The sequence below is a fragment of the Xiphophorus hellerii genome, chromosome 6 (assembly GCF_003331165.1).
Source record: "Xiphophorus hellerii strain 12219 chromosome 6, Xiphophorus_hellerii-4.1, whole genome shotgun sequence".
NCBI classification, from domain to species: Eukaryota; Metazoa; Chordata; class Actinopteri; order Cyprinodontiformes; family Poeciliidae; genus Xiphophorus; species Xiphophorus hellerii.
Genome location: NC_045677.1, coordinates 12,007,319 through 12,017,819, shown reverse-complemented (window position 1 = coordinate 12,017,819; position 10,501 = coordinate 12,007,319). Strand labels below are relative to the sequence as shown.

The 10,501-nt window shown below is 41.8% G+C and overlaps 2 protein-coding genes across 3 annotated transcripts; both read right to left on the bottom strand.

Annotated features, from left to right (window-relative positions):
• On the bottom strand, positions 1 to 4,213 carry fem1a (fem-1 homolog a). Its single transcript, XM_032566123.1, has one exon. The coding sequence runs from the start codon at positions 4,037 to 4,039 to the stop codon at positions 2,186 to 2,188; it is 1,854 nt and encodes a 617-aa protein (XP_032422014.1). The 5' UTR covers positions 4,040 to 4,213; the 3' UTR covers positions 1 to 2,185.
• Positions 4,214 to 6,868: 2,655 nt separating this feature from the next.
• On the bottom strand, positions 6,869 to 9,717 carry LOC116720912 (C2 calcium-dependent domain-containing protein 4C-like). Of its 2 annotated transcripts, none has more exons than XM_032564355.1 (3): positions 9,520 to 9,717; positions 8,034 to 8,791; positions 6,869 to 7,936 (listed from the first exon to the last, which is right to left on the bottom strand). In XM_032564355.1, the coding sequence occupies exons 2-3, from the start codon at positions 8,763 to 8,765 to the stop codon at positions 7,385 to 7,387; spliced, it is 1,284 nt and encodes a 427-aa protein (XP_032420246.1). In that variant the 5' UTR covers positions 8,766 to 8,791; positions 9,520 to 9,717; the 3' UTR covers positions 6,869 to 7,384. The 2 variants fall into 2 exon arrangements, with proteins under 2 accessions (XP_032420246.1, XP_032420245.1); XM_032564354.1 differs by having other exon boundaries at positions 8,034 to 8,788.
• Between the last annotated feature and the right edge of the window lie 784 nt (positions 9,718 to 10,501).

Genomic DNA, 10,501 nt, shown 5'->3' with positions numbered 1-10,501 from the left:
TTATCTTTTAATTCTGAATTTTATTCAGATATCTCCAAGACACTTTTGCTCTCAAGCCGCCATCAGCTAAAATGAATGAGTTCAGTAAGAAAGGCGGCGTCAGCTTGGAGCCTGACCGTACGAATTCCAGAGTTCACAGAGCCGCTTGGTGTGCTTTCAGTTTCACACATCAGCAATAAATACAAGATCGACAGAAAGGAAGTCTTGTGTTTGTAAGACTAAGACAAAATAATGGCTGTAGGAGCCATCCGTTTCATTTCTGAGCTGCATTTGAGGTTAAAGGGCAAAAGAGGGGCTCTTTCATGGACACACAACTGCCGGCTGTAATTCCCACTAACAGTCTGAAGAGGTCTTATTGACATTCAACTGAACACATTAGCTGCTGGTGTAATTACAGAAAGAAGATGGATGTAGACATACTTCCAAGCTTTGTAATATTAAACAATTTGCTGAGAGAGGATGAGAAAACTAAGAAGGCATTCTTAGTTAATACACTCAGAAGACAGCAATTTACTGTGAGCGAAGCAACCAGAGTCAATTATCTCCTTCTGTAGGATAAGCATGTGCCATTTAGAACAATTCTGCAGAGATACTTTTAGCTTGGAAAAAAGAATACTTCTAATTGAAATAAAACAAACTGCATAGGCTAGAAACACTAATAGAGTTAAGTTTGTTGCAATCCAATCAATGCCAATTATCTCAAGTCTTTCAAGTAATTGTTCTAGAGGCAGACAAAGAGAACTGCAGTCTTAAATATTAAGACACTGAAGTTACTAGTCCTCTAATATTGTTGAATTAGTGTCCTTTCTTGAAGTTACACTTTTTCTTTTAAATCGGATAAGTCAGTAACAGAATGTTTGGCACAGTAATCTAAATACATTTCCCATATTAAACAGACATCAAGTGAAAAACCTGCTAGTTTGAGTTGATATATAAATGAACAAAACAAGAGTTGAACTACCATAACCACACTTCATTTTCATGCATGTTCTCTGAATATCTTGATCGGATGCCAGAAATCAAAAGCCTTTATTTTACAAAAGCCTGATCATGGTGTGATGCTCCTTTTTAGTTGGAGAAACTCTAAAACAGAGGTGGGAGTAAGTCATCAATTTGCTGGTCACAACCAAGTCTCAAGACTTTTCATTCAAGTCGCAAGAAAAGAAAGAAGTCAAAAGTTCATCTCAAAGTCAAGGCAAAGGAATTCTAAGTCAAGTCTCAAATTGTCAACTTAGAGTCATAATCAAATATTACTAGTTTGCAAAAATATTAGTAATTCCAAAATGCATTTATTTGCAGGAATTAAATGTTAATGATTACATAGTAACAAAACTTCTGGTACTTTTGCATTTTACACACTACATAAATAATGTCTGGCCTTTTTCACTGTTTCTTACCCATCTCATTTTGAAGCAAAACCAGTTCATAGAAAGTTTATTTCCTGTAACTCTATTGCTAAAGTGGCACTGTATGTACCTATGTTTTGACCAAATAAGATAAACAATGTTAACACAGAAAACAATGAATGCTTTTAGAAAAAAAATATCTTTCTGAAGTTCCTCACCTACAATGCTGGATAAAAACCAATATAGATAGAGAATGATTTCTAGATTAGAAAATGACCTGGAAATTGGCTTTCGCTTAGAAAATCTAAATATTTTCTATTTTTCAGTTTACTTTCATTTCACAAAGTGTGGACTTTTTTCTAACACGGAGATTTGACCTGTTAAAATGACTTAATTCATCACTTTGGACTGGCAAATCAAGATGTTAGTTTTAAAATTTCGATCAGTTTTTTTCAAACCTAAAATTAGAACACCTTTTGACAAGCATGTTAAGCTAACTAAAAGTGTTAGTTTTAAATCAAATAATTTTAAATTATTTGATTTAAAATTTAAAATAATTTAAAGTCAAAAGTCAAGTGAAGTCAGAGGAACTAGAAGATTGAGTCGAGGTCTTTAGTTTAAAGTCATAAAATTTGTTCCATTCTTATACCAGAAACCAAGAAGTTTAAAATAGTCTTTGTGACTTCATAAGAAAATTTATTCCAGATTGGAAGCAGAGACTACTCCCAGAGGATGTGGGTTTATTGCTATGGTTTGGTCTGACACGTTGCTATTAGAGCCAGAAGTGGAGAAAATGATGAACACAGAATGTTTGTTAAAGGAGAGTCTCTTCATGGAAGTCAGTGGAGCTCAATGAAAGCCTCCATCTCCTCAGAGATCAGGCCCCTGTAAGGCAGCCTGTGCTTTTCAATCGCACGAGCTGCCAGGCACTGAAGGGTGATGTAGTTCAGCGGGTACAGTGCCGTGTGGCCGCCGCTGTGATCATCCAACAGTTCGTAAGCTGTTTTCCTCTGAGCGTTCGTCGCGTCGAAATGGGCCCCCGCCTTCACCAGCAGCGCCATTATCTCTGGGCAACCGTTGTTGGCGGCAACGTGCAGCGGGGTGTTGTTCTCACAGTCCCGCGAATCGACATCTGCGCCGCACTCTAGGAGCAGCGCTGCCACCGCCTGGGAGGGGAAGCGGCCCACTGGGTAGCGGCCCACAGATGTGGTCTCTTTGTCCACGGCCATGTGGAGCGGCGTGAATCCGTTCCGACCTCGAGGGTTGAGCTTGAGCAGCCGGTAGACTGTGTGCTTCTTTTGGTGTTCCTGCTCGGGGTTGCACTCGAGCTTTTCCAGTAAAAAGATGAGGTGGAGGATGATGGAAAGCGCCTTGTTGAACTGAGGGGTTTCTGGGGGGTTGTCTCTCTGTGCCACAGCCCTTTCGACTTCCCTCACGCTTTTCCCCAGCACAGTCATTAGATCCTGGAAGGTGATGCGAGTTGACAGGGTGCCTTTGGCCCTATCCTGAAGAACAAAAGAAAAGAGCTCTGCAAAGGATAGGAAACTGGAGGCTGTCATGGGACTGAGGGGGTCCAAGTTGCTCTGCTGCATGTCTAAGGCATATTTCCACAGACTGATACAGCGCTCAAAGTTGCCCGAGTCAGCGTACACAGCTCCCCTGTACCGAATGTAATAAGATGTGTCCGGGTGGGATGGCCCAAGGATGCGCTCACGAACCAGCAAGGCCTGCATCCTCATTTCATCAGGATCAGTGATTAAAGCTTCAAGCTCCTCTGCAGTGCTCACCTCCTGGGCACATCCGTAGGCAGGGACGGGAGGACCAGGCGGAGGCTTGGACAGCGATCCAGCTTTGTCCCCCGCCTCCCTCAGCTCCATAGCTCTTCTCCAGTACCTCATCGCTCCCAACAAATCACGTTTCTTGTCCACAAACGTTGCTCCCAGTAGCTCCAGTGCATTGATCCGCTCCTCTCTGGAAGTGCGAGGCTGGTGGGCCAGATACTCCACAATGTTAGTGTGACCCGTTACACTGGCAGCCAGGAGTGGGGTCATCCCATACCCGTCCCTCTCCATGCGGGCGTTGCACTTCAGCAGCATCTTCATGATGTCCAGACTCCCAGACTCAGCGCAGTCATGGAGGGCCGTGTTCCCTTTCACACTCTTTCGGTTCACGTCAGCCCCACGGTCCAGGAGAAACTTGGCTATCTCTTTGTGGCCCTTGTAGCAGGAAATCATGAGGCAGGTGTGGCCGTGGCGGTTGGCGACCTCCAAGTCCGCTCTGTGCTCCACCAGGTAGCGAACGATCTCCAAGTGGCCGTCGAAGCAAGCGGCTCGGAGCGGGGTGGAGTTCGTTAGCGTGGCGTTGTTTACCGAGGCTCCGTGTTTCAGCAGCGTCTTCACCACGGGGAGGTGACCCGCTGCCGAAGCCGCCCACAGCGGTGGAGCCCCCTCGATAGTCTCGCCGTCAAAGTTGACCGAGCCCCCGAGTTCAACATTAGCTTTACAATGTTCGAGCAGGTAGTCTACGACCTCTAAATGTCCGTACCGAGAGGCTATGAGAAGCGCGGTGCTGCCCTGGGTTTTCTCCTCCGCTAAAGCCTCCAGCTCCTCTGGAGTTTTGTTGCTCAGCAACTTCTGGATAAGTTTCAGCTTACCATCTCTGGCCGCGTTAAAAACCGCCACGGTTATATCCATTTTACAGGCTCTGTGCTGTAGCACCGCACACCAACTCCATGCCCACTTGCTTACAGAATATCTGAAGTACCTGGTTTTAAGTAGTGGAGCGCCGGAATCTTAGTTTGGACCCTGTTCCTGACTCATATCTTTCTGCCATTTTGAGGTTGCTGTCAAGATGGCGTTTGTGCTCTTTGACAGGTCTCTGTTTACAAGTGAACCCTAGCATTCTGGGTAATGTAGTCTTAACACAGAGTTTTTGTACATGAAAGAGGGAGCGTTATTGGCAGAAAACTACATTTCCCATGAGTCAATGCGAGTTAAATTACCAACAGCTGATGCTTTCTTTGTTATGGTTGTTGGAACCAACATTAGGCTTTGTCTCCGACTGACAATCAGATGACGGCGAACTCACAAATTGAATATAATTTGTGAGTTCGCCACATTATTATTATTATTATTATTATTATTATTATTATTATTATTATTATTATTATTATTATTATTATTGGCTGTTTCTTTACACCAAAAACAATACAATATAATATAATATATATAATATAATGGAAACTGTTTTCCAATCTATTTTACTGTATCCTTATTCCATTTAAGTTATACATTTCAGTGATGAGTGCCATCTCTTTAAGAGTCTGATGGGGTCCTGTTTGCTTTTTAACTTTTATCTGAATGTGGTTTGGGCTTGCACAAAGTAAACCTTTAGTAAAAAAATACCACAACCATTGGAGATACATAACAAACAATATGTTTTAAACCTGATTATTTTTATTAAAGAAAAGAAACACATTTTTACTAAAGCTGAAATATTACAGAACAAGTATCACTGTTACATTTGTATACAATTTGTTAATTTTTATTTTGCTTAAATAGGCAGATCTTGTCCAAAATATAAGATAAACCTATGCAACTTTAGTTTTCATACCACAGTTTTATGTTATTTGTGATCAGAAAAATATATCCATACATCCCAAATTGTCTTTCTGGTAAGAAAAAAAAAAAGTTTTACTAGTACTACTTTATCTGTTCAACAATATATGATACATACATATATCAAAATGACCGAAAATCAAAGAGTAAAAATGTGGAAAATAAAAGTATCAAAAATGTTATGTGTGGCAGAAAACTGACACTGCACCACATCATGAAAAACACAATTTCTATTGGAACGCATAGAAATTGTGTGAAATGCCATAAAATCAGAAATGACAGAGCATCTCTTGTGTTATTGGGAAGCTTTCCTTCAGCAGGAACAAATTCACAGTTAATAGGATGATGGATGAAGCAAAAGACAAAACAATACTGGAAAAAAAGCTTTTCAAGGCAGCAAAAAACTTGAGACTGGGGTGAAGATTCGCCATCCAGCATATCAGGGATCCATACAGAGTGAGAGCTATAAAATGGTCTAAATCAAAGTCTCAATATATGATGCTCACTGACATTTTCCATCTTTTCTGCCTGAGCTGGAGCTGTTTTACAAAGAAGGCAGGGTGAATAGTTTTAGAAACTTTCAGCTGTGGTAACAATGAAAGCTTGCCCTGTAGTATTTCCTCAGCTAGAAATTCAAATGAAATCCACACTTTGCAGTATCTAATTTGTTTATAACATATACAAATTATGTATCCACAGCACTTTGTGTCAGTCTATCACAGAAAACACAAACAAAAAACATTAAAATTTGTAAAAAAAAAAATATTTTATTCATGTTGTCCATCAATTTTCCATATCTGCTTGCCAATGAGAGACTGGTTTCTATCCTCAGGTCAGGATTCAAACCCAGGATTTTCTTGCTACGAGGCAGCAGTGCTAACTGCTCCTCCAAGCTGTCCTAATTGTTTAAGTATCTATTTATATTTTTTTGAACTCCCTCTTGCATAATGCTCAATAAAAAACAATTCTGTTTCTAATTATTTTGAGCGTTTCTCAGCAAAGTTTTTACTTTCCTAATGCACAAGCTCTCTCTAGCTCTTTACATCACAAAACTTTGAACTACAGAGTCGAAAAGATTGGATTTCTCCCGTTTTATCCTTTTGCTCTCCAGCCTGTACGAAATTAAGCTCCTTCAGAGTCACAGATGAACATGTCCCAAATGGGTGCTTGTTGAGACTTATTTCTGTACTTCAGAAGTTAATGGAGTTGGTGAAACATCACCCTAAGGGGCTAAGCCTGAACGCGCTCTGAAAGTCAATTTTTACTTTTTTTGAAATGCGATTTCTTTCCACACTCTGTCCAGGGTTGTAATATCTTTGTAGGTCATAAAATATCAAGATGTCCAATTAACCTCAAACAAGGCAAGTAAAGTGGCTTGAAAGCTTATTAGTATTTCAAAGCCTCAACATGTCATTTTGCTCTTTCACCAGCAGAGGACGCATAACATCCATATTCGGACAATGTTCCGTATTGCTCTGCACCGATGCAGCCTGTATATGTGGTGTACTGGAACAAATAGATTTCCATTTATCAACTAAAATGCTAGGGACATCAGTCTGTTTAGATTAATTATTTTCTAAGCAGGATGTTCTGTGTGATTGCCGCCCTTATCATCAGTTTAGAACTCACCAGAGGAATGCCTGAATTGGATGTGTGGATTTGAAATTAAACAGGGAGTTTGAGCGCTCAAAGAGACAATATTGTTTGCGGAGAACCACTAAAAGCCTCACAAAATGACACCCGGAGTTTGCAAGTCTCAGAGGACACAGCCTCTGTTCGCGAAAACAGGAAGCTTTTGTTGGCGCAAAAGAGGGTTTTGGACCATTGTTACTGTCCTTCATTGGTCCTTAGAAATGACAAAATGAGAAGAGATAAAGTTGCAAATTGGAATAAAAAATCATCTTCTTGTATTTTTAGTGTGCTCTTTATTGGTAAGTTCTGAAACTTCTTACATTGTGTCAGTCATATTTACAATAGGAGTCTTTCAAAACCAGTCTTTCAAGTACACAAAGGCATTTATAATTTGCACAGTGACATGCAAAACTTTTGTACGCAATAATAGAGTAGATTTATTACAAAAATACAACTTCAAGTTAGACATATGAACCAAAAAGAGCTACATCAGAAAGGGGCAACACCTTTTTGGAAAGTCAGCGCGTCTAGAAAAATACACAAACACCGCTCTGCCATTCACGAAGCTCACATACCAGCAAGCACTTAAAGTATGCCTGCATGTCTTTGTTTAAGCTTAACTAGTCATGACAAGAGGGTCTCTGTCGATACACACAACGCCGTGTGCAAGATGCAGCTCCCTGGTCATTGGTATGCTGCTTCTTGCCCGGTATCCGGAAGGGTGGGATGAAAAGGTCGACAGAGGGGAGATGAGCCGCTCGCTTTCACTGGAGCCTTGACAAGATCTCCCTAGAGGTTTGCGAGCAGCTCACTGAGCAGCACCTCCCTCTCACCTAGAAGCACATCTCTCTTCAGACTGGTTCCTTTGTTCACAACCTTTATCTTCATGGCCAGATTCTTCACTTGAGCCTGGGGCAGTGCATCGAAAAAAAAGTCTTCATTGAACACTGGGTTCCTACTGTTCTTGATGATGGTACTCCGTTGTTTCTGCTGCTTGCCGGGGTTCAGGTAGAGCGCCACACAGCAGTTAATACTTTTCAGGTCCGTCTGCCTGTTGTAGAGGGCCTCTGCGGCGAGCACACGCACCCTTAGCCGGGCGGCTTCGGGGTCGTAGTGGGTGCTCAACTTCAGGGTGCCTCCTTTGTGGAGGTTGATGGTGTGCTCACGCTGCAGGAGATCTGAGGCTGCTGGCCTGGAGCTGCCAGCTTTGGCTCCTCGGAAGGCAGGAGAGGGGGGGCAGCGCGCGCGGCGGCGCTGCATGTTGGGGCTGTTGTCGGCAGAGCTGCATTCGTCAGTGGAGAGAGAACTGTGGCGTGCCAGGGAGCGTCTTGCACGAGATACCTTTGGGGGGCAAATGAAAAAGCAGCAGGTAAATATGCGAAAGATTTACATCTAGCACAGATAATATCATCTGACTAAAACAAGCAGAAGTGATCACCTTAGCCTGCGTTTCCTGGGTAATAGATCGAAGTAGGGAAGCAGACCTGGAGAGGAGGGGGGAGTTAAATGGGGAAGACTCAGCGGATGAGCAGGTGTCACTCTCTCCTCCACTGAAGTAGCGATAAGGATTGGGGTCAGCTGGGGCCAGCAGAGTCCCCCCTTGGGAGCGCCTCTGGGAGCTTGGGGAGTTAAGGGGGCTGTTGGGATCACTGTGGAACAGGCTTTCCTTGCGTCTAGTGTGAGGAGATTCTACCAAGGTGGAGAAGCCATAGGAGGTCTGAGCTTTTGGGACGTACGGCAAGGACATGGCAGTCTGTGACTGAGGGTCAGCATTGGTATTGATGTTCACAGTGTGCTTGTCCATTGTCCCAGTGCCCGGCTCATCTGCAGTCTCTATCTGGATGATGTGACGGTTGGCAGACTTTTGCAAGTTGCGGCAGAACAGGCGAGGGCTGCAGATGCTCTTGCTGCTCCGGGCTCGGGGGCTCTGGCTGCAGATAGCGTTGTCGGAGGAGGAGGGTCTCAGATTGGTGCGGGGCTTGGGTTCTGGGCTGGTGGACTCCTCAGGGGGACAGCAGATGAGTTTGGGGGGGATGAAGAAATCAGGGATCCTTTCGGGGGTGAGCACATTGGCATAAACAGCAACGGGAATGGCCTCTGTCGTCTGCGGAGGCTGGGAATGTGTCCCACTGCTCTCCACAGAGCTGCGCAGCTTCTCCAGCAACCACATGCCCACTCAGATGCTTCAGTTCACTGCTTAGTGATGGAGACAGAAGACAACAAATGAAACCGAAACAGACAAAAATATCAGAATTATTCTAAATTGTTACTATAAAGAAATAATAAGAATTATACATTTTCATGGATATACTGTATATACATACATACACTCTCTTAAAACATTAATGTTACTACTATTATGAAAAATTAACTGTTAAATTAACTAATTAAAAATATTAATTAGTAATATTAAAAACACATATGTAATATTTACAAAAGCATTTTTTAAAATATTACAAATAAATTTTTGGCTTGTTTATAAAGCATATATAAAATGGTACATTATTTTTTCATGATTAGTATATAGATACTTGCACTACTTGACAGAAAAAAAATACTAATATTGCATGTCTTTCATTACTGCATCATTGTTTTAAAAGCTGAAATACAGAGCTCTTAATCGGAAAATGATGAACGAAATAAACACTAAAGCAAGAAAAAGTCTTTCTTGGTACTTCAGTTAAACGTGAGAAAACCAAGCAACAATAATAAACGAATTCTAATACATTCACTGCAGAGCGAGTCACATTTTTTATTCGCTTGAAACGAAGATTTTGTTTCAAGTAAACTGCTTTAGGCATCGCGAATGTGTCTTACGACATTAGATGCTGGAAATAAAAGAGCATTTTGCCTGTCTAAATAACTTTTCTTGTCCCATAAATCCACATAAAGTGTCTTAGCTGCAGTTTAGGAAACAAACCCACCTGTTGCTGGTAAACTCTTTGCTGATCGAAACAATGAAGCGCTCGTCGCAGCGTCTCCAAGCTCTCCGTGCGTAAAAAGGGTTTTTCCAGCTAGTTGGAGCTCTTCAACACTCGCCAGCGGGAAAGGGGGGGATGCCAGATCAGGCACCTTCTTTATATGACGAGGTCTGTGACTTCTGAGCCAATGAGAAGATTGTGAAGCCTTCCCATTACATTAACCACAAAACTGTTCTCAGCGCAGGAATGCACGCAAAGGAAGCGGGGCTTCAGTTGCTGCAAAATGACCTGCGCTTTTTTCATATCCCGTAAATTTGGAGAGAAATCGCCCCCCCTTAATGGGGTTTGGTGATTTTTCTTTTTGTTTTGTTTTGGTTTTATTTTTTTAAGAGTGCAATTTTCTGCTAGAGAGATCCAATCAACATACCATATTACTGGGCTCCAGGCTTGTAAACTGATTATGTAAAGAAACAATATGTTGTGACTTACCCACCATCTGTGCTCATTTCACTATTTATATTTTAAGAGAAGCTCTTATACTTATATACTGATTAGTTGTTGTTTTTTTTCCACACAAGAAACAAAATGCAAACAGAGTGGGGAAATTTGTCAAGTTGAAAAAAAAAAAACTTAACTGTGTTTTTCAAATGTTATCAAGCGTGGCATGCATTTATATTTCTCATTCAAAGTAAAAAACTTGTTTGTTTTTTGGCTACCCTTGCAGGAGCTAGTCCTTTGTTAGCCTTTACACATCTGAAGACTGAAATATTTCCTGAGTTTTCATTTCCAACAAGATCAAACTTAGTCAAACTAGACCTAGAGCATCTGTGCAGCAGTTTTCATATCTTGCCACTAGTTCTCAGTTGGCTTTGAGTTTGGACTTTAGCCAGCCCATGGCATCAATAAGATTTGATCAAAACTATTCAGTTACATCTCTGGCTGTACGTTTAGGGTTGTTGTCCCCAGTCAGAAAGAACTGAGAGCA